Source organism: Silurus meridionalis, chromosome 26, assembly GCF_014805685.1.
Source record: "Silurus meridionalis isolate SWU-2019-XX chromosome 26, ASM1480568v1, whole genome shotgun sequence".
NCBI lineage: Eukaryota > Metazoa > Chordata > Actinopteri > Siluriformes > Siluridae > Silurus > Silurus meridionalis.
In genome coordinates, this window is record NC_060909.1 from 2,724,015 (window position 1) to 2,750,258 (window position 26,244).

The window sequence follows — 26,244 nt, forward strand, 5'->3', positions numbered from 1 at the left end:
TTACCGGCTTGTATTCAGTTCAAGTTCATACTTCCTCAGAAAAATGTTGGTCCCTGAATTATGATGGTTCCATTTATTTATTTATTTATTTATTTATTTATTTATTTATTTATATCTTCATGTTTAGAAGACATAGTGAGAAAAAAAAAATTAAATAACAAAAATAATGTTTTAAAATATACATCATATATGCACATTTAAATATATTACTATATAATAAATATATAATATTTGCACAATTTTTAATTACCAATTTACATACACATTACCCAAATAGGGTCCAACAAATGTAAACTATTAAATGTTTTTTTTATTTAATTATATTTAATCAATTTAATTTGTGTTTTTACTCAATATAATAAAGTATATTGAAGTTTTTCTTTATTTATTCGAAATAATTTTTAAAAATATAATAAAATATAATTTTAGATATTATTTAACCAAGCAGGCATTTATTGTTTTTGTTTTTTATTTGTGGATTTTGTGCGCCGTTCCATTACAGCCATAGTAGAACCTCAGTGCCTTTAAACTCGATAACTTGCAATTAAGCCTGAAAACAAATCGCGGATAAAAAATTCAATTTTCTTTGATGTCAAATCTAACAAGGTGCAACATAAAGGTAGCAAACAGCGTAAAAATGACAATAAAGCATTATATGTGATGTATGTATTAGAATATTGCAATAAATATCTAATAGGATAATTATTTATGCAAGTATTAATGCATTAATAATTAATAATTATTAATTATTAATGCAAGTTTTTTTATTATTATTATTTAAAAATATAAAAATCCACACTATTGATCATTTTAAAGCTTCTAAGTTAGAACTCGATTTTGTATATTCTATTAGTGTGCAGTTTATATTTGTATATCGCATCCGAATTCTTCGTGGGTATATTGGTTAAATGTAAAATACTCATTTAAGGCAGATATTGAGAAAATGTTAATGGAGACCTGACCATAAGATTGGTATACGCTTGCTTTTTAACATCCCATTCTATATTTTGTCTCCATTTGCTGTTAAAATAACCTCAACTTTTCTGGGACGATGTTCCACTAGATTTTGTGGAGATTTGTGCCGTCAGTGTTCCAATTTATCTTGGCCCACTCCAACTTATGTAAAGCATATCTTCATGGCGCTCATACCGGAACACGTCTGGGTCTCTTAGTTAGAGTGAAGGAAAGGTTCATGCTTTTGCATCCTAAGATCTCCTGTACAATAATTTGCCTCCGAAAAAACAGTTTTGGGGAAGAACCGCATATGTATTACATTCTTCATACATTCTTGTATGAAGTCCTCATTCTGACGTGTGCTATTTTGGTCTTAAATTTGAGTACGATTCGTGATGATCTAAACTGTGACCATTTTCTTTTGAAATCTCAGATAAATGAGGTGGTGAAAATCCAGGCGTTTATCCGGGCCAACAAAGCAAGAGATGACTACAAGACACTCAGTAAGCTCCACATCTCGACACGAATTTTCTTTCCCAGATCGGAAATCTTTCCTTCTAGACTTTGTTCTAGTTTTCAATAATATTAACGTTTTTTCTCATTTCTTTCTTTCGTCAAACAGTCAACGCAGACGATCCCCCGATGGCGGTTGTGCGTAAATTCGTGCACCTGCTGGACCACAGTGATCAGGACTTTCAAGAAGAGCTGGAGCTGATGCGCCTAAAGGAGGAAGTGATCACCAACATCCGCTCCAACCAGCAGCTGGAGAATGATCTCAACCTGATGGACATCAAGATCGGCCTTCTGGTGAAGAACAAGATCACGCTGCAGGAGGTGGTCTCGCACAGCAAGAAGCTGACCAAGAAGAACAAGGGCGAGCTGTCCAACCTCATGATGATGAACAAGCAGAAGGGAGGCCTGAAGGCTCTCAGCAAAGAAAAGCGAGACAAGCTGGAAGCCTATCAGTACCTTTTCTACCTTTTGCAGGTACCTTTTCTCTCATGAAGGTTTTGCTATTTGGACACCATTTGCTTTATTTTTTTGTAAATTTTTTTTTTTTTGTCTTTGTTCTCCAGACTAATCCTACCTACCTGGCCAAGCTGATCTTCCAAATGCCACAGAACAAGTCCACAAAATTCATGGACTCTGTGATTTTCACACTGTACAACTACGCATCTAACCAGCGTGAAGAGTACCTGCTGCTGAAGCTCTTCAAAACAGCACTGCAAGAGGAAATCAAGTAAGATCCGACATCCAGGTCTTTCTGTCACACCTGTATTTGTAGTGTCATAAAGTCTTTTGATTGGTCAAGGGTAAAGCTTGAACCCTATTTAAACAGATCCAAAGTGGACCAGATCCAGGAGATTGTAACCGGAAACCCCACTGTCATCAAAATGGTGGTGAGCTTCAACAGAGGAGCTCGAGGTCAGAATGCTCTGAGGCAGATCCTGTCTCCGGTCGTGAAGGAAATCATGGACGACAAGACGCTCAACATCAAAACCGACCCAGTGGATATTTACAAGTCCTGGGTGAACCAGATGGAGTCCCAGACTGGAGAGGCCAGGTTTGAATTGATGCATTATTCAAAAAAAGAAAAAAAATCTCTTTCTATGTCGTACCAGACCTTGTATTATCTGTTACTATAGATACTGTGCAAGAGATATATTAGCGATGGATCTAAAAACACTTTCAATGATGTTGTCGATGAATTCTTGCCGAAGAAAAATCCGTTTTTGGCCCAAATTGTGTACATCAACCTACAAATATACATTGACACCTGTCTTTTTCTTTTCAGGAAAATACATACATGTATACGTACATAGTACATAGCTGGATCGTACTCGCCAAAATCCAATAAATCCACCCATGGATAAAAACCGAACAAACATAACACTCCATGTAAAATAGTACTGGACTTTTTTACAACAATAAAAAAGTACTGATTAATGAAAATTTCCTAAATGAAAAAATATTAATATTTTAATTCCTAAATATAATTATAGAATTAATAATAAAAAATACATTTAAATAGCGCTCTCTATGCAGCGCAGTCTCGCATGTAAAAATAAACAGCGCGTAGCGTCAGTGGTTCGCCTCTAGAGGCCGCTCTCGTAACGACAGCGGACCGGAAACCGGAAAAACTATCGGTATGGATTTATATTAGTCCCCATTTGCTGTTATGATAAGCTCCACTTATCTGGGAAGATATTCCGCTAGATTTAGTAGAGATTGTGCTCATTCAGAAAACCGAGGCCTGGGGTGCAGTCAGCGTTCGGAGTACTACTCTAGAGTAGTAGATCTTCCACTCGAACCCATATAAATAATATCTTCATTAAGCTGGCTTTGTGCACTAGGGCATTGTAATGCTGAAACAGGTTTAAGTCTCGTTATTCAAGTGAAGGGAAATTCAATGCTACTGCATCCATAGACATCTTATATAATTGTGATGACAGTTTGTGGAAGAACCACATATTGGTGGTTCCATGCATGTAGACTTTGTCCTTATTAGAAGCTAAATATTTTCCAACACAAGTTATTAAAACATATTTATATTTTCTCCTTTATAGCAAGCTGCCTTATGATGTCACTCCAGAGCAAGCCATGAGCCACGAAGAGGTTCGAAAACGCCTGGAAGCTTCCATTAAGAACATGAGGACAGTGACGGACAAATTCCTGTCAGCCATCGTAGTCTCCGTTGACAAAATCCCGTAAGAGTTCCCTCTTTCTCAGATATTCTCAAATGATTTTAGGGAATATTTATATATTATCAGCAAAGTTTTAAAGAGACACTCCGATTCAACATGCTTGGATTTGAATATTCAGTCGCCGGCCGGCCTGTTAAATGATCTGCCTCAGTATAAAAGCGCCAGTGTTCCTGCTCCACTCTTTCTGACTGTGATCGACTTTTGTTCGTCTGCAGCTACGGGATGCGTTTCATTGCCAAAGTGCTGAAGGATACGCTGACCGAAAAGTTCCCCGATGCCACAGAGGACGAAATTTTGAAGGTTTGTGCTTGAAATTGGCCCATAAATCAATTGTCCCTCCAGTCTTGATGTTGATGTTTTGACTGTTGTGCGCATGTTTTCTTCCTTTTCCTGGGTGGTCGGGTTTCTCTTTTAAAGCCCACAGAGGTACTAGCTTGGGTCCGTTTTCCTTTTGGAGGCCTGCGGAGCACTCCAATTCATTCCAAATATGTTAAAATAGCATTTGCAGTTTAGCAGATCATTCACTCCAACCCATGTAGAGCATATCTTCATGGAGTTTGCATTGTGCACAGGGGCATTGCCATGCTGGAACAGGTTTGAGTCTCTTAGTTCATGTGAATGAAATATTTCATGCTACAGCATCCAAAGATATCCAATACAATTGTGTATCAAAAGTTGGTGAAAACATTTTGGGGAAGAACCCAATACTTTTGTCTATATAGAGTATATGGAGTACATGATTAGTAGGTGAAGGGGTAGCTCAGGGGTTAAGATGTTGTACTTTTGATCAGAAGGTGATGAGTTTAAATCCCAGCACCACTAAGCTCCAACTGCTCAGTTGTATAATTGAAATAGTTGTAATGGTGTCTGCCAAATGCATCAAATATAAAGCTATAATCAATTATTTGTATGAAACCTGTGCCTGAAAAAAAACCTTCATCTGTGGTGCATGGATTCTTCGCTTTTTTGAATCCTGAGTGCTAGCTCTATCTCTTTTGTCTTCCTCTGGCTCCAGCTGCCCTCTTTGCCCTTGCCTTCACTCCTCTTTCGAGACTCGTGCTTCTTCGTTCCTGTGCACACCAGGTGAGCCGCACCTGCTGTCTCTCTCTCTTTCTCCATCTTTCATCCTCTCTTCCTTTTTTCTGCTCGGCCCTGTTAAAACGTGAAAAAAACTGCAAACGTTTTCATTGCCGGTCGGTCTGATTATGTACAGACACAATCTAATAGTGTCTTTTTGTTTTGTTTTTTTATAGATTGTTGGAAACCTGTTGTATTATCGCTACATGAATCCTGCCATCGTGGCTCCGGACGCCTTTGACATCATCGACATGTCAGCCGGAGGTCAGCTGACCACCGATCAGCGGCGGAACCTGGGCTCCATCGCCAAGATGCTGCAACACGCCGCGTCGAACAAGATGTTCCTCGGCGACAACGCCCATTTGAACCCCATCAACGAGTACCTAACCAACTCCTACCAGAAATTCAGGTTTGTCATTTTCCGCTGAACTCTGGTTATGTTTCTGTTCTCTGGGTTTGCTCTTACATCTTCTAATCTTTCTTATCAGACGTTTCTTCTTGGCCGCTTGTGACGTCCCGTCGCTGGAGGATCGATTTAACGTGGATCAGTACTCTGACCTGGTCACCGTGAGCAAACCTGTTATTTACATCTCCATCGGCGAGATCATCAACACTCACACGGTTTGTTTCTGCTCCTTCACACACACTTTCCTGCATTTCAGGATCTGTTTTCATGACTCACCAGAGATTTTTTTTTCCTCCTCATCTCACAGCTTTTACTAGATCATCAGGACGCCATCGCTCCGGAGCACAACGATCCCATTCACGAGCTGCTGGAAGATTTGGGAGAGGTGCCGACAATCGAGTCTCTGATAGGTGAGTTACCGAGGAAAAGGATCGAACTTGCTGTAGCTGATTAATCAACACTCCATGTAAAATATTACTGAAGTTTATTACAAAAAAATTAAATAAAAATTATGAAAATGTGATAAATGAAATATATCAGATATATTCATTATATTAATAAATATTGAGGAAAAAAAGATGTGCATACAACTGAAACATAAAGTAACTTTCCAAATAAATAAAAACAGTTACATCCAAAATTAATTAAAAAAATAGACACTTTAAATAAACAGTACGTGGCATCAGTGATTTGCCTCTAGAGGCCGCTCTTGTCCTGTATAACGCAACCCGGAAAAACTATGGTATGGTATGGATTTTATGCAGATAGTTCCAGCAATCAGCTATCGGTGCCTCGACCTCGGATAGTTACTGAACTTTACTTCTGTTGGGATTTTTTCCGTCACACTCAGGGGAGAATCCACTGCCGCCTGATGACCCCAACAAGGAAATGATGGGCAAGACAGAAGTCTCACTCACGCTTACCAACAAATTTGACGTTCCTGGTGAAGCCAACGCCGAAACTGACGCCAAGACTCTCCTTCTGAAGTAAGTCCTGCTCTTTCTGTCTTTTTTGTAAAAACTTTTACATCATACAAATTTTCCAACATAATTCTTACTTTTCTTTGTTTAGTTCAAAATGTAAAAACTCTGTTTTTCTTTCTCTCTTTTCAAAAATCATCTTTCTTTCTTATTTTTTCCCCCCATCTGCCTTTCTTTCCTTCTATTCATCCTTTCTTTCTTTCTGACTGTCTCCAAGTTAAAGTCATAGTTGCCGTAATAAACTTTTTAACTCTTATTTAAAAATCTTCCCTCAAACATTTTCTTTTCAGCACCAAGAGGCTGATTGTGGATGTGATCCGATTCCAACCTGGAGAAACCCTGTCTGAGATCCTGGACACTGCAGCAACTCAGGAGCAGGTAATAAACAGCAGAAATGCAGCATGTATGGAAGATTACTCTATGGATATGGACAGATATGTTCACCGAAGCCTTGTTCTGGATTTGTGTGGTCTACAGGAGGTGGAGTACCAGCGGGCCATGCAGCGGCGAGCCATCCGAGACGCTAAGACCCCCGAGAAGATGAAGCAGGCCAAACCGGTGGTGGACGACAGTCTCACACTTCAAGGCAAGAAGGACAAGATTAAGAGCAACCTGCAGAGACTGGCAGAGCTGGGAAAAGTACAGCCAGAGAACCGATACCAGGATCTCATCAATGACATAGCGAAGGTACCAAATCAGACCAATATCAGACCTGCGAATCCGTATAATTCCAGCCTCGGCCGCCTACGACCCTGTCGCCAGTTCACCACTGTTCCTTCCTTGAAGCACTTTTGATAGATACTGAACACTGCAGACCGGGAACATCCCACAAGAGCTGCAGTTTTGGAGATGCTCTGACCCAGACGTCTAGACGTCACAATTTAGCCCTCGACTCTTATTCAAATCCTTAGTCTCACCCATATATACTATACACCTGAGAGAGCATATGCTCGTAATCGATCGTTATACCTGGTGTTAAAGTGAAAATGTTGTTATTTGTGCAGGACATCAGAAATCAGAGGAGGTATCGGCAGAGAAGGAAGGCCGAGTTGGTGAAACTTCAGCAGACCAACTCTGCCCTGAACTCCAAGACCAGTTTCTACAATGTACAAATAGATTACTACAACCAGTACATCAAAACCTGCATGGACAATCTGGCCAAGGGCAAGTAAGTGGATTTTGGTTAGATTTTTCATTTCCTCCAAGAGTTTTGTGTCATATGAACAGGAAATTGATTCTGAATCCTGGAAGATATGCATGTGCAAGGTCCTTCACAGCTTGAGCTTAGAAGTAGTAGTTGTCCATGTTGCTAATTACGTTTGTATAGAAATATGTGTGCGTTTTATACGCGAGTGTGTGCAAAGTATCCCGAGGTAGTTCACCTTGTTGCCAAGAGTAATGTTAATCAACATAAAAGTAGACTTTTTTTGCTATCGGGACCTCACAAGACCCTTCTTTTCCTTTTACCCAGAGTGTCGAAGAAGCCTGGAGAAAACAAGGCTAAGAAGAGCAAGCAGGCGTCGCAGAAGTACACAGCAGCACGTCTGCATGAGAAGGGAGTGCTGATCGAGATCGAGGATCTGCAAACCAACCAGTCAGTATTCACCTGATTTTACAAATATATACACACTATGTGGACACCTGAGATTTGTATGTGCATAAACCCCATTCTTCTGGGAGGATGTTCCACTAGATTTTGTGGAGATTTCACATTCACACCTGAGGATGTTTGTAAAGTCTGGTACTGATGTAGGTGAGGTGAGGAGGCCTGGGGTGCAGTCAGCGTTCAGTTTCATTGTTCACTAGGGTCAGAGCTCTTTAGCATAAGAACTTCCACTCCAACACATGTAAACCATATCTTCATTAAGCTGGATTTGTGCACAGGGGCATCGTCATGCAGGTTTGGGACTTGTAGTTTAAGTGAAGCTAAAATTTAATTCTGTTTAAGACGTCCAATAGAATTGTGGACCTCTAGGTTGGTGGTAACAGTTTGGGGAAGAATCACATACGGCTGGAAAAGTCAGGTGTCCCAATACTTTTGCTCATACAGAGTAATTATGCCAAACCTGCAACAAATCATGTTTTGTTTTTTTTAACATTTTACAGGTTTAAGAATGTGATTTTCGAGATTTCTCCGTCAGAGGCTGTGGGAGTGTTCGATGTTAAAGCCAAGTTCATGGGAGTCCATTTGGAGACGCTAATGTTAGAATACCAGGTAGAGATCATTCTCTTCATATTAAAATCCTGTGCACATTTTTTATTTTACTGTATTTTAATTTATTTGGATTTTTGTTATATCATTTTTTTACAATACTTTTTTTTTTATTTGTGATGTTTACAATATTAGATGAACAATTTACATTTATATCCATTACATCCTGTATACGCTTTAAGATACATCAGTTTTAGAAATTCAGCTCAAAATTTTTCCTTTTTTTTTTCCCCTTTCTCTTTGATCTTCTTTGTTTACCTTTTGTTTTCTGCATTTTTTTTCTCCCCCTCTTCTTTTCTTTTTCTCCTCTGCTCTATCCTCATTTGTTTTGTTCTGGTTTTTTGGGGTTTTTTTTGTCTTTTTGGTCTTTTCTCTTCTCGCTGTCCTTTTCTTGTTCTGTTGCTTTCTCTTCTTTTCTGATTTTTACTTGAATTGACTTTCCTTATTTTGTTCTGTTCTTCTTTTCCCCTTTTCTCATATTTTCTGTTTTTCTTTGTTCTGTTCTTTTTTTTCTTGCTTTGCTTTTTCTTTTCGATCTTTTCTTTACCTTTTTCTTTACCTTTTCCTTCTTTTCCTTTTGCTTCTTATCTCGTTTTTGTTGTTTATCTTATTATTTTTTTCCTTCTTACCTTTTCTGTTTTTTTTTTTTTTTTTTCTCTGTTCTTTCCTCGTCCCTTTTTTAAAATTTATTTATTTATTTATTTATTGCTCTTTGTTTTCCTGATCATTTCTCTGGTATGATTCACACCTTGTTCTTTGAAAGACGATACCATAACCACAGCTTGTTCTTTATATCATTTTTCACATGCACGTGGATCATAATCTTCATCGCTGTTTCAAACCCTGTTTGTTTCTTCATTCGCAGGATCTTCTGCAGTTACAGTACGAGGGTGTGGCCGTCATGAAGCTGTTCGATCGCGCCACTGTCAACGTCAACCTGCTCATTTTCCTGCTTAATAAGAAATTCTACGGCAAATAGAAGAGACTCTGAAGAGGACCTTATAAACTGTTACGTGCAAATCCGTGCTCAGAGTCCACATCATCTGCCCCCAAATCCACCCCCCTTCTGTACGCTCCTGTTATCCCCCTGCACTACTCCGAATACTCCTCTGTTTGTCAAGAAACGTGTCGCTACGTGTCATTCTTCAGTACCTACAAACGGTTTGAAAGGGATAAATGTACATCCATTAGTCCGATTTGCGCAGCAGGAAAATTCCTGCGACGGGTTTTGAATTTGTAAAAAGAATGATTTTTGGGTTACCTTTAAATTTTATGCCTTGAGAGGACAAAGCATGTTTCTCACTATGTTTGTCATAGAGGGAAAAATGCAGCCAAAATGATATTTATCACAGTGAATCCACATCAACTGGCTTTTTCTCCACGTTCGGAAATTGCAATGTCACTGTTTTTGTCAAGAGTTGTAATTTATTGGAAAAGATATCTATCGATGTACCTATTTCTCCCCTCTCATCTATCAGATGCTGTATGGATTTATGGATTTCTTCGGCTTATTTCTTTTTTCCTTTGCATTTATTTTATACTGTCTTTACTCGAATAGACTGTTGGGTGTAAAGTGCTCAGATATCACACAGCGATCTTAATTATGACAGCCAAAGGCAGAACATGGAGTCTGGGTTTTTCACTTCCTTTAAATATATCGGAAGGACTATAGACGTAAATGCTACAGTACACGATCATATAAATCGGCTCACTTTTTCTTTCTTACCTTCATTTCCCTCTGCACCGCCCAAACACCTGAAAAAATTCAAAGAATTTCGGTGGTGTGTGAACACTCCATCCTTCTGCATGGCGTCATGGTAGGCTGGTGTTTTGAGATTTCGTTATTGTTTTGTTTACTTTTTTTTTTTTCTCCCCCTTTAAGACTTACTGTACAATCAGAAGCACTTGAATCGCTGATATTACAGAAATGTGTAAGATGTGAGAAGCGTGATTATTATTTTTTTTGTGCCTTTAAACAAAAAAAAAAAAGAAGAAAAAGAAGAAGCGGGTACTGAATAGCCCTCAGCACCAAAAATAAAAAAAATTTATAGGACAATCACTGAAAAGCTGGATGGAAAATAAATAAATAAATAAATAATTATATCTTTGTAAATTGTTTTACTTTCTTGAATTTTTTGCTTTGGTTCCTGCTTGTTCTTTTGGGTTTTTTTTTTCAAAGTTCTCAGAACCATTTCTAGCATTACAAATTATACTTACAAATAAATGGTTGAGGGTTTTGAACTTGTGACCTTCCAATCCAGAGGTCAATGCCTTAACCACTAAACTCCCACCTCCCTGAATCCAATACCCATGTCCTATGTTCTGCAGCCAGTTCTATCACCATGGACGTGCTGTGCATTCTGAGATGCTTTTCAGCTCATCACGGTTGTACAGAGTGATTGTTTGAGTTAGCATAGCCCTCTTGTCAGCTCAATCCAGCTTTGGGATTCTATTATGATCTCTGTCGTGGACAAGGACTGCAGAACTTATGTACACTGGACGATTTGTTTTTATCTTCATTCCATTTCTTGTGCTACAATGGCTACAGATTGTTGTTGTGTAAAAATAGCAGGTGAGGAACAGTTTCTGGAATGCTCAAAGCAGCTCTGAAAACCATCCCATGGTCAACCTGGACATCCAGGGATCTCTGGTAATGATCAAGCAGACAGAGCCAGCAAAAAAAAAAAAAAGCATTATCTACAAAACGAGAAAAATGCTTTATACCTTTCACAGATCTGAGACCATCACCGCATACACCGAAGATAAATGGGATCAGTGCCTAAACAACAAATTAAATAAATCTTGATTTTGGGAAAAAAAATTTTAGTTTAACAATCAATTCAATTCAATTCAATTCGATTCAATTATTTACACACGATGGGACACTGAAAACTAACACACTTTTATTATCAGAAGAAAATTCCCCAAAAAATACCCACCCTGTCAGAATTCAATGACCAATGTCTGGACTGTAAAACTTTTACCCCTTTGAGAACTTATTCTTTTTTTCTTTTTTCCCCCCCAGTTAATAGAAATTTAGTCCTAAGCTTTTTAGAAAAAAAAATCTTTAATAATAAATTGAACATAGCAATAGAAGACTCTAATCAGAATCACGTTCTAAAACATTATATGGACAAAAGAATTGAAACACTTTTTTTTTTTTTTTTTTTCAGACATACGTGATTCTTCCCTAAACTTTGACACGTCTTTGGATATTTTATTGAGAATTAACCAGGCAGAGCTGGAAGGTTGAAAGGAGCCACTAAAGTTGGATTTCTGTCAGGATCTACAGTAGCATTGGAATTAGATCAGTACATTTAAGCTTTTCTGCATTCATTAGTCATTTTTCCTGTCATTTATCTTTCTTTTAGGACTCTCCATCCTCCCTGTCCATCCTCATCACTCCTAATGAGTGATGTCCCCTTACCCCCTTTACAATATTCTACCTCCCCCCTCTACCCCACTGTATAATATTCTACCCTGCACCCCTCACCCCCTCCACCCCACTCTATAATATTCTACCCTACCCCCACCCTTCACCCCACTCTATAATATTCTACCCTACGCTGCCCCTCCACCCCACTCTATAATATTCTACCCTACAGCCCTCCACCCCACTCTATAATATTCTACCCTACAGCCCTCCACCCCACTCTATAATATTCTACCCTACCCCTCCACCCCACTCTATAATATTCTACCCTACAGCCCCCTCCACCCCACTCTATAATATTCTACCCTACAGCCCCTCCACCCCACTCTATAATATTCTACCCTACAGCCCCCTCCACTCCACTCTATAATATTCTACCCTACCCCTCCACCCCACTCTATAATATTCTACCCTACAGCCCCCTCCACCCCACTCTATAATATTCTACCCTACAGCCCTCCACCCCACTCTATAATATTCTACCCTACAGCCCCTCCACCCCACTCTATAATATTCTACCCTACCCCTCCACCCCACTCTATATTCTACCCTACAGCCCCTCCACCCCACTCTATAATATTCTACCCTACCCCACTCTATAATATTCTACCCTACCCCTCCACCCCACTCTACAATATTTTACCCTCGCTGCCCCTCCACCCCACTCTATAATTTTCTACCCTACCCTTCCCCTCCACCCCACTCTACAATATTCTACCTCCCCTCTACCCCACTGTATAATATTCTACCCCCCACTCTATAATATTCTACCCTACCCCTCCACCCCACTCTATAATATTCTACCCCCCACTCTATAATATTTTACCCTCACGCTGCCCCTCCACCCCACTCTATAATATTCTACCCTACAGCCCCCTCCACCCCACTCTATAATATTCTACCCTACAGCCCTCCACCCCACTCTATAATATTCTACCCTACCCCCACCCTTCACCCCACTCTATAATATTCTACCCTACAGCCCTCCACCCCACTCTATAATATTCTACCCTACAGCCCTCCACCCCACTCTATAATATTCTACCCTACAGCCCCTCCACCCCACTCTATAATATTCTACCCTACCCCTCCACCCCACTCTATAATATTCTACCCTACAGCCCCCTCCACCCCACTCTATAATATTCTACCCTACAGCCCCCTCCACCCCACTCTATAATATTCTACCCTACAGCCCCTCCACCCCACTCTATAATATTCTACCCTACCCCTCCACCCCACTCTATATTCTACCCTACAGCCCCTCCACCCCACTCTATAATATTCTACCCTACCCCACTCTATAATATTCTACCCTACCCCTCCACCCCACTCTACAATATTTTACCCTCGCTGCCCCTCCACCCCACTCTATAATTTTCTACCCTACCTTCCCTCCACCCCACTCTACAATATTCTACCCTCCCCCACCCCACTCTATAATATTCTAACCCCCCACTCTATAATATTTTACCCACGCTGCCCCTCCACCCCACTCTATAATTTTCTACCCCACTCACACCCAATCCATTCTACTTTACCCTACCCCAAAATACCCCACTCCACCCTACCCTACTCCTCTCTACCCTACCTCAGTCTACCCTGCCGCATTCCTCTCTGCCCTATTATATCCTACCCCAATCTATCCCACTTCACCCTACTCTACTGTACCATACACCATTCCACCCACTCTAACCAACTTTACCCTATTCTAATCAACACCACCCTACCCCAATCCACACTACCCTACTCTACTTTCACAATCTACACCACCCTACCCCAATCCACACTACCCTACTCTACTTTCACAATCTACACCACCCTACCCCAATCCACACTACCCTACTCTACTTTCACAATCTACACCACCCTACCCCAATCCACACCACCCTACTCTACTTTATCACAATCTACACCACCTACCCCAATCCACACCACCCTACTCTACTTTATCACAATCTACACCACCCTACTCTACCGTAATCTACCCTACCCCATGCCAGCCTACACTACCTTAACCAAATCTACCCAACTCTAGCCCTCTCCACCCTATCCTACTCAATTTTACCCTACCTCAATTTGCCCCAACCTGTACCCCACTCTACCGTGCCCAATCTAGCCTTATTTATCTCCTCCATTCTCCTCCACTCCACCGTATTGTACCCCAGATGATTACACACACACACTCTCTCTCTCTCTCTCTCTCTCTCTCTCTCTCTCTCTCTCTCTACCTCTCTACCTCTCTCTACCTCTCTACCTCTCTACCTCTCTCTCTACCTCTCTACCTCTACTGGCCCCTGGACAGTTCTGTCTCTTTAAGGAAGCTCCACCGCCGTCTTGCGGACAAACTTTTTATACAAAACTGACATCCACTTCGGAAGAAGGCTCGATTGTATACGAGCGCGTGTGTGTATATTTATTTTTGGTTTTTTGTCTCCATTTCATTCGGCGATTAAAAGGCACCGGAGTGAACCCGAAGCGAGGCCGCGGCTCTGTGTGAACCGAAACCCCGCGTCCCAGCGCCCTCCAGTCCGCACGGATGTGACCACGGCGGTGCTGATCGGGGGAAGATTTCATTATATCGGATGGCCGGGATTTGACAATCTGACACTTCACAGAGTGTGTGCGGGCGTTTGTTTGTTTTTTTTTTTTTCGGATGACAGCGGATCGATCGGACACCAGGGTCGGATCGAAGTCGGGGATTGGAGCGCGGTAGTGAGTCGGGACTTCGGGCTTTGGGGTAATTAATAGGCGGAACACGGCGGAGCTCCGGAGACGCAGCCCGGACCACTTGTTGAAGAAATTTCGGGGAAACAAAAGTTCATCCTCGGCAGTTCAGGAGACGGAAAAACACATTTTGAATGTTTTTTGTTATTTTTTTCCCAGTTTAGTGTTGATTTATTTCGCTAAAAACTTGCGTAAGAACTTCACGCAGGAAGGAGCGGAGCTGCGGTAGTTCTGACCGAGTTCCAAGCGCTGCCTGCCTGCTAGCTCTGTCCGCGGATCCGCGGCGCTTCACGGTGCGATTGGATGGTGAAAACCCCCCCGTGAAACAGAACAATAATTTCAAAACCAATTAAAATATATAAATTTATAAATCTTCGAAACACACCTCAATCCGGTGTTACACAATAATCCATTTAAAATAATTGTACCTATCTGACTAGCTTAAGCAAGTTCCTGCTACTCAAAGCTAATTTTCCGAAAGTTGCCCACAAATTACTTCGCCATAATCAATATTTAGTACCAAATCATAATCTTAACCTTTATATTTATATATAAAATCTCCAAAAGAAACCCCAAATGAATTAAAAAATGGCTCGGATACGACTTAGCTAGCAAACTAGCCAGCGCGGCTAAACCGGCTAGCTAATCAGCGCAGTTTGGGGGAAAAAGTTATATACTTTTAATTATTCGTTTTATATTAACATCAATATATAAATAGTAATTATTTTTCACGTCAATACGCCATTAACACGTTGATTAGCTTAACTCTGTCTCTTATTTTTAATTTAGTTTTAACACTTTTTTCTCCCTGGACCGACTTTTTGACAGCTGACGACGTCTCACTATTTTGATTATCATTTTATTTTTCCTTCACAAAAAAATGATTCGCATTTTACAGCTTCTACAGGATTGCGAGCTGGAAAATAGCTGAACATTGGACATTTGTTTTCCTTTATTTGGTTGTGGTTTTCTTTCTTTTCTTCCTTTTTTTTTCTTTGCTCAAAAACTCTTGCGGCCTACATCATGTCCGGATCCCCGGGCTCGAGTAGCTCCTCCAACCCGAGGAAGTTCAGCGAGAAGATCGCGCTGCATAACCAGAAACAAGCGGAGGAAACGCGGGCCTTCGAGCAGCTCATGACGGATCTCACAGTCTCAAGGGTAAATAGAGTAGGAGCAATCTGGTGTATTTTGGTGTTAAGTTTTTTTTTTAATGGGTCCTGCAGGGGTTCTGGTTCTGATTCGAGTCGGTGCCACCAGGGAGACTGTTTACCGTAATGACACATTTCAGAGACAATTTCTGCTCACTGATTACAGTATAAAAGTGCACCATGAATATTTACACTGATTAGGACGCAACTCTATGCACTTTTCTATGCATCATGCGTCTGAACACTGGTTAGATATAACTGTGCATTCATCTAAATTCTGATCAAGACCCGACTGTGAATGCATGCTTCACCATCCACATGCACAGTGCATGGTGAGGCATGTATGATTCACCATGCACTACGCATCTTGATGCATGATTCTCCATGCATCTAAACACTACACCATCTGGGCTTTTCATCATGCATCTGAACACTGGTTACAGCATCACTGTGCATGCATTCCTCACCAAATGCATCATGCATTTAAACACTTGCATTATGCATCACCATACAAGTAAACACTAATTGTGTATGCACTTCTCACCATGCATTATACATCTGATTAGGACATAACTGTGGATGCACGCTCCTCACCATACACCATGCATCATCCGTCGAAACACCGATTTAAGAGTTGCATGATGCATCTCCATGCATCTAAACACTGATTATAACATAACTATGTAGTCACTCACCATGCATCATCATGCATATGAACATTGATTACAGCATAACTGTGGATGCATCACTGTGCATCTGAACACTGATTAGGCATTATTGTGCATGCATCTCTCACTATACATCATGCATTATGCCTCTAAACACTAAGTGTCGCATTATGCGTCTCCGTTCAACCTAACGCTGATTAGGACAGAACCGTGCGCAAGTCTCACCATGCATCACCATGCACCCAAACACTGATTAATGCATGCACTGTGCATCATGCATCCAAAATTTTATTTAGACATAATTGTGCATGCATTTAAATACTGATTAACTGATAACCGTGGATGCACTTCTCACAATAAACAATGCATCATTCCTCTAAACATTGATTTAAGTGCTGCGTTATGCATCTATATTCAACTAAACACCGATTATAGCACAACTGTATATGCACCCCTCAGCAAACACCATGCACATAAACACTGATTGCAGCATAACTGTGCATGCACTTCTCACCATGCATCATGTTCATGGATGTGAAACGTGCACTTAGTCGCTAAAAGGAAGGAAATTATCTGCATTATAGCTGCGTTATTGCTTCAGCGGGGCGTCTGTTATCCTCCTCGGACTCCACTCTCGGACGCTATGAACATTACCCCAGATTCGCTTCGGGTCTTGTATAATGTCACAATTAAACTCTCATTCTTCTTCGTGCTTTTTTTTTTCTATTCGGAGAGTGAGTAGGATCACCGAGACGTTCTCTCCACAACAAGCACTTCAACTCACCATGCACACTTTAAACCTGACTTCCATTTAATGTCTGCTCTTCCTGAACGACTTCCCGTCCTTAGTGTTACACCAAAGGGAGTGCACGTCTCAGAGACGGCTGCTGTAACCAGGCAATCGGGGGCGTCACGTCGCTCTTATTGTGCCGTCAATGAAACCTTGTGGTGTGATGATGTAATGCGAATGGCAAGTTATTGATTTTTGCCCTTTTTTTTTTTTACTATCACATTCTGTTTCTGCCACATTGTGGTCCAGGAAGCTGCACCTGACGTTCTTTAGCTCATCTAAAAAACGATCCTCCTTAGTAACGGTCTTTTCCGAATAAACCTTGACAGCTGATGGAGCAGCAACAATCATTAAACGAATAAAAGGTTTCATTCTACTTTTAAATAAAAGCAAAACTTTCATTTCGTTCGCATGCAATCCCTATGCACACTTTACGGACAAAAGTATTAGGAAACCTGATTGTTCCAGCCATATGTCTTTCTTCACCAAGCTGTTCCCAAAATGTACACAATCGTATAGGGAGACCCAGACCCGTTCCAGCATGACGGTGCCGCTGTGCACAAAACCAGCTCCATGAAGATCTGCTTTACATAGGTTGGAATGGGAGATCTTCTGCTGTAGAGCTTCAACCCTATTTGGAACTGGACGTGCCAATCTTGGTGGTCAGGTGTCCACAAACTTTTGGACATAGTGTAATTTTTTAAAAATTACTTTGTTATATAAATGTTTCAATCGCTACATTATCAAATCCCACAGATCTTTTAAAGTCCTCCAGGCCACAACCTTCCTTTTCGTCGTTTCACACTTACGATGTAAGAGCGCAGGAGAAGGAGACGTGCAAGACTCCAGAGATTCTCTCTTTTTATAAAGCGTCCCTTTCTTTGCTGGATACTATTTTATCTCACTCGATTGGGTGCTTGAGGCGTTTAGGTGGGAGAATGAATGGCTTTGTGCTGCATGTACATCGAGATACTCAACATTGTAGCGAACAATTTTTCTGCATGACAGGAATTTTTAATAAAAATATTCTCCGTGGGTTGGCGATGTACTGAAACTTGTCTCGAGAGGAGACGGCGTGATTGACGGGTAATGATTGTTGGTTATGAAGGCAAGATGACAGAATGGAGTTTGAGCGAACGTCTCGATTGATGTATTTCTGTCTTTTTGTTCTTTTGCTTTGCACGACATGTTTGTTTCCAGTTCGATCAATGAAAAAAATCTTTTCATAGAATCAGCGAGTTTTGTTGGGTTTTCAAACCAACATCTTTGGGTTCTTCTTCTTCAGAGATTTGTCCACAAGAGTGTGAGTGAATTTGGGTACTGATGAAGGTGAGGTGAGGAGGCCTGAGGTGCAGTCAGCATTTACATTTATTGTTCAGTAGGGTTAAAGCTCTATGGCAGAAGATCTTTCACTCCAACCCATGTAAAGCAGATCTTCCTGGAGTTTGCTTTGTGCATTGTAATGCTGGAGCAAGTGACAAGTTTGTGTTCTCGCATTCAGAGATACTATACAATTCAACAGTTTGAAGAAGAACCACATATGGATGGAAAAATCAGGTGTCCTAATACTTTTGGTCATATAGTGTATATTAATTAGGGGAGAAACAGAAACCACCTTCCTTCCAGCCAATCGGAATCAAGTATCCAGATCTTGGTATACGTTCAGATATCAACATACAGGAGCTAGAAGTTTCCTCCAGATCTGGTGTATGTGAGCATGATATCAAGTCAAGTCAAGTCAAGTTTATTTGTATAGCGCTTTTCACAACAGACATTGTCTCAAAGCAGCTTTACACAAATCAACAGTGATGGTGAATGGTGTGCATTTGTCCCTGATGAGCAAGCCGTGGCGACTGTGGCAAGGAAAAACTCCCTTAGATGTTATGAGGAAGAAACCTTGAGAGGAACCAGACTCAAAAGGGGAACCCATCCTCATCTGGGTGACATCAAGAGTTTGATCATAAATCTTTCAACAATACAGAACACTGGAGAGTGAGAACTAACATGATTACTGGAGTATAAGATTATAAGTAATGTTCTTTCTGCAGTCTTAAACAGTCTATATGGTTAGTAGCTCCGAGTTTTATAAGCTCAGCATTTGTGATCACCACAGATCCAGCATCAGCTTCTCCATGCCAGAGCCTTTAAACACTCCAGGAGGTCCAATGTCAAAACTCCACACATGTAGCGGGATCCAAATGGCACTGGTACGTCTCTAGATGGTTCAGGATGTTTGTGAGTTCGGCATCTACTTCTTTAAAGGTCCGTAATCATCACGAGGTGGGAGGTGACTGGAGCTGGAGCAACCTCAGGATGCCTCGGGATGGGGAGAAAGAGAAGCAGTGGAGAGGAATTAGCGTAGCTGCTGTTCATGATATTAACAGCACAAGTTGATAATGTGCATGTGATCAGATGTTCTGGAGCACAAGGTTATGATGTGATGTGTGTTATGTGTAGGCTTTGCTAAAAGATCGTTTTAATCTACACTTAAATTGGGTGAGTGTGTCTGAGCCCCGAACACCGTCAGGAAGACTATTCCAGAGTTTAGGAGCTAAATGTGAAAATGCTCTACCACCTTTAGTGGACTTTGCTATTCTAGGAACTACTAGAAGCCCAGAGTTTTGAGATCTCAGGGGCGTGGCGGATTGTAGCGTGATAAAAGACTGGATAGATACACGGAGCCAAACCATTTAGTGCTTTATAAGTGAGAAGTAATAGTTTGTAGTCTATTCGAAACTTAACAGGAAGCCAATGTAGGGACGATAAGATCGGGGTTATGTGATCATATTTTTTTGACCTTGTAAGAACTCTGGCTGCTGCATTCTGGACTAACTGAAGCTTGTTTATTAATGATGCAGGACATCCACCTAGTAACGCATTACAGTAGTCTATTCTGGAGGTCATAAACGCATGGACGAGCTTCTCTGCATCGGATATAGACAACATATTTCTTAGCTTAGAAATATTTCTAAGGTGAAAGAAGGCTGTTTTGTAACCTGATTGATGTGATTTTTGAAAGACAAGTCGCTGTCTAAAATAACACCCAGGTCTTTTACCGTTGAACTAGTGGTTACAGAACATCCGTCTAAATGCAGGTTGAGATGCTGGAGCGTCTGTATACCAGTTTTTGGGCGATGAGCAAAATCTCAGTCTTATCAGAATTTAAAAGTAGAAAGTTATGGGTCATCCAATCTCTTAGTTCCTTAACACACTCAGTCATCCGGGTTAATTGAGCTGTATCGCCTGGTTTAGATGAAATATATAGCTGAGTATCATCAGCATAACAATGGAAGCTAATTCCATGCCTTCTAATAATATTTCCTAACGGAAGCATGTATATTGTGAAGAGCAGGGGTCCTAGAACTGAACCTTGCGGCACGCCATAATTTACTTGCATTAGCCTGGATAGCTCTCCATTCAAATCTACGAAATGGTAACGATCGGACAGGTAGGATTTAAACCAGCTTAATGCCTGTCCCTGAATGCCGATGTAATTTTGTAAGCGATCTAGGAGGAGATCATGGTCTATAGTGTCGAATGCAGCACTAAGATCTAGTAAAACCAACAGCGAGATGAAGCCTTGGTCTGAAGCTAAAAACAGGTCATTAGTTATTTTAACTAGAGCAGTTTCTGTGCTATGATGGGGCCTAAAACCTGACTGAAATTCTTCAAAGATATCAGCCTTTTCATACACACTCAAGAACAGGAAATCCATTTGGGTTGAAGAAAACGCAGGTGATTTTTCACTGGTGGGAACCTGCTGAAGCCACAAAACACGTCTCTCAGTCCAGGGGACTATTCAAGACTTGAGAGCACAACAGTAGAATCAGAGATGCCCCTTTGCTTCAGCTACACCACAAATAAGCATATCTTCAGCCAGTGCTTATTTTTGCTGGTGTTGTAGACATTGCAGTGGAGGTGAAGAACGGCCTCAGGTGAAGGAGCATTAAAGCTCCACTCCTAGCAGTGGATTATCACCTTAGACCAGGGGTTTCCAGTCTTTTCCACAAAGAGTCGGTGAGGGTGCAGGTTTTTATTCCAACCAACCAAAGGTCACACCTGATAATCCATTAAAAATGAAGATCTAAACAGGTGGAATCTGACGTGGGCTGGTCGGGAAATGAAAACCCCCACCCACACAAGCTCATTGTGGGAATGATTGGAGACCACCGTTTTAGACCAAGGCCACTCCATTACATTGATGTTTGGGACGGGATGGTAAAAAAAAAAAAAACAAACTTGCGAATCTTGCGCTTTGGTGTCCACAAACATTTGACAATATCATGAAGCTATGCAAACCGTACACATTCTTGGCTTGTCTGCACCACACCTTGCAAACGACCGTTTTCTGGACAATGTCTGAACCCAAACCACATCCGAATGATGGAAGTCCCTCCTTTTTATATTTATTTTTTTATCTTATTTAAATACCCCGCCCCGCCCCATAATGGTGTCCCAATACTTTTGATCCCATCAGTTTAAAAAACAAAAAAAAATTAAGCCTATGTCCATATAACTACTTCTTATTCTCATTGAAATGCGGCACTTCAGAATGTTTTTGTTTGTTAGTTTCCGTGTTGTAGTTGTTTATTATCTTTCACGAGACCCAATATAATTCGTTATACTGCGACTACAAATGAGACCACAGCCAATCAGCTTTCTGTTATCGGAGCGATGTTTGGCTTGAAGAAAACGAATTTATGGTTCGGTTAATGACAACAAGGTGTTTGTGTGTTTTTGATGTTGTGAAAAATGTCTTAAATTTAATTCCTAATGTTTTTAAAAAAGGTCTTAAATTTGACTGCAGAAACCATGTTTTTTGTTTGTCTTTTTTTTTTTTTTACAATTTAAACTCGTTATCTAAAATCGTGTGCATTGACTGTTTTGCCACAAACAAAGTTTATAATTGTGCAAAAAACAAACGAAAAAACCTGTAAAGCCACCGACAGTAAAGCCTGACTTTTGTTCTTCTGTAGGTGCAGTTCCAAAAGCTCCAGCAGCTCCGTTTGTCTCAGAGCCGTGCCCAGTACTACGGTGGTTCCCTGCCCAACGTCAACCAGATCGGCAACACCAGCGTCGATTTTCAGGTAAACGGCCTGCGCTGCTCTACTTCACCGAGTCAAAAGAAGTCAAACAAGATGTTGAGGAAAAGCTTCAATAGTACCTTAGTAAATGCAAATCTCTGTCATGTAAAGAAGCAAAGAATGAACTCCCCCCTCGTTCACTCCAATCTCAGTCGGGTTCCTCGATCCGGAGCCGGACTATCTGGGTTATAAACCCGATCTGGCGCCGTGCTCCAAGAGCCAAACAACCGTATTTGTTTAGGTTCCCTCAGGAGAGTAAGTGTTGTGTAGCTTCGAGTGAAAGTGCTCTTGTTGCACAGAATAAAGCTTCTTTTCACGAACTGGTCATCAGAAACCGAATCCAGTTTAGGTAAACCTGTGCTTTGCAAAAGAACCTGGCTGGAAAAATGGTTGCACATCTCCATCTCTTTTTTTGGGAGAAATCTATTGATGGATAGATCTTCCATCTGAAAGCCTTCACCTGTCCATGCTTCTGCACCCTGATACATTCCACTCTGCTCCACAATACCAGTGTAAACGCATCAACCCGAGTTCGTCCTCCAAGGAGCATAAGTATTGGGACACCCAACTTTCCCAGCCGTGTACGGTTCTTCAAACACTCGATCGTATCGTAGACACTTTCCCCTTCACTTGAAATACAAACCTGTTCCAGCATGACAATGCACCTGTACACAAAGCCAGCTCCATGAAGGTCTAATGACTGACTGCACCTGCACCAGGCCTCCTCACTTCACCTACCCGATTTTACTAACACACTTGTATATGAATGAGCGCAAAATCTCCATGCAATCTTGTAGCACATCTTCTCAGAAGCTTAAAAAGCCGGAGGTTGGAACTTGCAATCAAGCAGTTTTATATATATATATATATATATAATATGCACGCATGCACGCACAGGGGAATAGTCAGGTGCCCCAATACTTTTGCCTTTCCAGGGTAATTTATGTGCATTGACTAGGATTAGTGTGTCGTGGCGTTTGTCAAAACGCCACGACACACTAATCCTAGTCAATGCACATAAATTGACAAACACACTTTTTGCAGCTGTGTGTTTTGTGTGTGTGTGTGTGTGTGTGTGATGATGATGATGATGAACACTACAGGCTTTCAGTATTCTGTTTATCATGGACACCTCAGACTTTAGGTATGACACTGAGTCGTCTGATCTGGACGATCTCTCTGATGACACAGCTGTAACAGGGTGGAGAAGCTGAGCTGGAGGATGAGCACAAGCCTTAATGAAGTGTGCAGTGCATATCAGGACGTTCACACTCCTCCAGGCTCTTACAGGGAGGTGGATCATCAGGGCTGCCTTTACTTTACAGTTTAACGAGGAGGCTCAGGCTCTTCTCTGGAGAACTCTATAGAGGCAGAAGTGAAGGACTGGCTGGCTTTATTCACTCCTCAGTAGTAAAGAGTGTGCAATAACTCGTATATCTGTATCCTTGTAGTCTGACTTTCACCATCTGTTTCACCGTTTTCAGAATAACAACAGTATAATATCTATTTTTTTATTTTTAGGGCAACTTTCCCTCCGCTCTGGACTCTGTGAGAGGCACCAGGCACCACGGTCTGGTCGAGAGAGCGGTCCAAAGAGACCGCAACCGTATCAACTCGCCACATCGCAGACCGATCGACAAACACGGCCGGCAAATATCCTTTACATGCCTTTTCCAGACCGCTGCCTCACTATGCTCGACTGCAGCATAGGGGGCATCACGGGGTATTTCTTTGATGTGAAAGGTAGTATCGTAGATTTTCAGATTTGTAGGCATGAACACGGATATTTTTGTGTGTGTGTGTGAGAGAGAAAGCGAATGGTGATATGCATGAGTGCTTATTGACCTTTGTTCATGTGGGCAGCTGTTTTTAACGCTGTAGGGTCTGTTGCTGGTCCTGACTGTGTCTCGCTGTTCAGACGTGTGTTGGTGTGGGTGAGTCGTGTAGCTGAGGTAATTTTTGCGTTTTATCTCAACTATTTATGGCGAATTCGCCATTATTCCGGTCGCATTATACACATTTTTCTGGTATTGTGTAGGGGCGGTTAAAGTTCACGCTTACTCGTAAAATATGAGAACATAAACCCCTCGCCTATGAGTTTGATTCATTTCAAGACTAATGACTTAAATTCAGTAAAATGAAAAGGAAAAAAAAAGACTGAATTAATGTCATTTTTAACAGTGTATAGTTTGTGCTGAGAAGCGCCAACACTTTCAGTAGAAACGTTCCTCGTAACCATGGCAACAAATGTTATTCACAAATTCGAGACTACCGTAAAGCGGGAATGAACTGCCCTGAACCAGGAAGCTGCAACTACAGGAACTGAATCTCATCTAAATACGTAGATAATAAAGATAATAATAATAATAATAACAAAAGTTTTAATTGATTTGTTTACACTATATAATTTAAAATTTTTAACATTTGTTTTTGTGATTTTTGCACTTTTTAAAAATGTTTTAATTGTTTTTAGGTTAATTTTTTAATGGGTTAAATATTTTCCGTCCACAGAGACTGATAGACAAATGTAATTTTCTCATTATTATAAACCAAAACCACTGCAATGCTGAAAATTAGATTGAAAGATGGATGGACGAATAGGTGGATGGATGGATGGATGGATAGGTAGATGGATGGGTAGATGGATGGGTAGGTAGGTAGATGGATGGATGGGTAGGTAGGTAGATGGATGGATGGATAGGTAGATGGATGGGTAGATGGATGGATGGATAGGTAGATGGATGGGTAGATGGATGGGTAGGTAGGTAGATGGATGGATGGATGGGTAGGTGGATGGATGGATGGATGGATGGATAGGTAGGTAGATGGATGGATAGGTAGGTGGATGGATGGATGGATAGGTAGGTGGATGGATGGATAGCTAGGTAGATGAATGGATAGGTAGGTGGATGGATGGATGGATGGATGGATAGGTAGATGGATGGATGGATGGATGGATGGGTAGATGGATGGATGGATAGGTAGATGGATGGATGGATGGGTAGGTAGGTAGATGGATGGATGAATGGATGGATAGGTAGGTAGATGGATGGATAGATGGATAGGTGGATGGATGGATGATGGATGGATGGATGGATGGATGGATGGGTAGGTAGATGGATGGATAGGTAGGTGGATGGATGGATGGATAGGTAGGTGGATGGATGGATAGCTAGGTAGATGAATGGATAGGTAGGTGGATGAATGGATAAATGGATGGATAGGTAGATGGATGGATGGATGGATGGATGGATGGATGGGTAGGTAGATGGATGGATAGGTAGGTAGATGGATGGATGGATAGGTAGGTAGGTAGATGGATGGATAAATGGATGGATAGGTAGGTAGATGGATGGATAGATGGATAGGTAGGTAGATGGATGGACGGATGGATGGATAGGTAGATGGATGGATGGATGGATGGATGGATGGATGGATGGATAGGTAGATGAATGGATGGATGGATAGGTAGGTAGATGGATGGATGGATAGGTAGGTAGATGGATGGACGGATGGATGGATAGGTAGGTAGATGGATTGGTAGATAGATGGATGGATAGGTAGATTGATTAGTAGGTAGAGGAATGGATAGATAGATGACCTCAGCTGCGCGATGTATAATTGAGATGATTGTAACTTGCTGTGGATGAGGGTTTCTGCATTTAGATATTTGGGTTTGAGATCAATTGTTGGGTGATTAATCAGAATTTCAGATTTTATTTCCTGATATTTACATCCATATGTTAAAATGATGTCGTCAGCTGCTGTTGGTTTTCATCACCAACCTGCTCGATGTCCAGAGGGTCATACGAAAGGTGCCGTGTGCGGAAATTCTGATCAACACACATCTTTGGATCTCAAACCTAAACAACTTATATAGCAAAAAGCAGAATTATTGGCCCCTGCGGTATGAATGTGAATGCAACCATGCTATGGCTAAATAACCCCAAAATACACCAAAGCACCAAAATAATGTCAAGTAATGAGGTTAAAAAAAATAGTTTTAAAGCTCAAACATTTTAAAATATCGTCTTATTTAGATGATGTTTAGAAGTCAACT

The 26,244-nt window shown here is 41.1% G+C and overlaps 2 protein-coding genes across 4 annotated transcripts in view; both read left to right on the forward strand.

Moving 5' to 3' along the window:
* The window catches only part of iqgap1 (IQ motif containing GTPase activating protein 1), a 50,045-nt gene extending 39,610 nt beyond the window's left edge, over positions 1–10,435 (forward strand). Inside the window, exons 22-37 of the mRNA XM_046840200.1 lie at positions 1,388–1,457; positions 1,577–1,941; positions 2,031–2,194; positions 2,294–2,518; positions 3,522–3,662; positions 3,875–3,959; positions 4,913–5,145; positions 5,225–5,357; positions 5,450–5,552; positions 5,993–6,128; positions 6,413–6,500; positions 6,600–6,809; positions 7,127–7,290; positions 7,594–7,716; positions 8,229–8,337; positions 9,200–10,435. Of these exons, the coding sequence (XP_046696156.1) occupies positions 1,388–1,457; positions 1,577–1,941; positions 2,031–2,194; positions 2,294–2,518; positions 3,522–3,662; positions 3,875–3,959; positions 4,913–5,145; positions 5,225–5,357; positions 5,450–5,552; positions 5,993–6,128; positions 6,413–6,500; positions 6,600–6,809; positions 7,127–7,290; positions 7,594–7,716; positions 8,229–8,337; positions 9,200–9,313 (2,463 nt within the window). The 3' untranslated portion in view covers positions 9,314–10,435. The remainder of the gene's footprint in view (positions 1–1,387; positions 1,458–1,576; positions 1,942–2,030; positions 2,195–2,293; positions 2,519–3,521; positions 3,663–3,874; positions 3,960–4,912; positions 5,146–5,224; positions 5,358–5,449; positions 5,553–5,992; positions 6,129–6,412; positions 6,501–6,599; positions 6,810–7,126; positions 7,291–7,593; positions 7,717–8,228; positions 8,338–9,199) is intronic.
* A 3,700-nt stretch (positions 10,436–14,135) lies between these two features.
* crtc3 (CREB regulated transcription coactivator 3) overlaps positions 14,136–26,244 on the forward strand; it is a 34,703-nt gene continuing 22,594 nt past the window's right edge. For all 3 annotated transcript variants that reach the window (XM_046840707.1, XM_046840708.1, XM_046840709.1), the window contains exons 1-3: positions 14,136–15,652; positions 22,077–22,187; positions 23,706–23,837. In XM_046840707.1, coding sequence (XP_046696663.1) covers positions 15,518–15,652; positions 22,077–22,187; positions 23,706–23,837 — 378 coding nt within the window. In that variant the 5' untranslated portion in view covers positions 14,136–15,517. The remainder of the gene's footprint in view (positions 15,653–22,076; positions 22,188–23,705; positions 23,838–26,244) is intronic.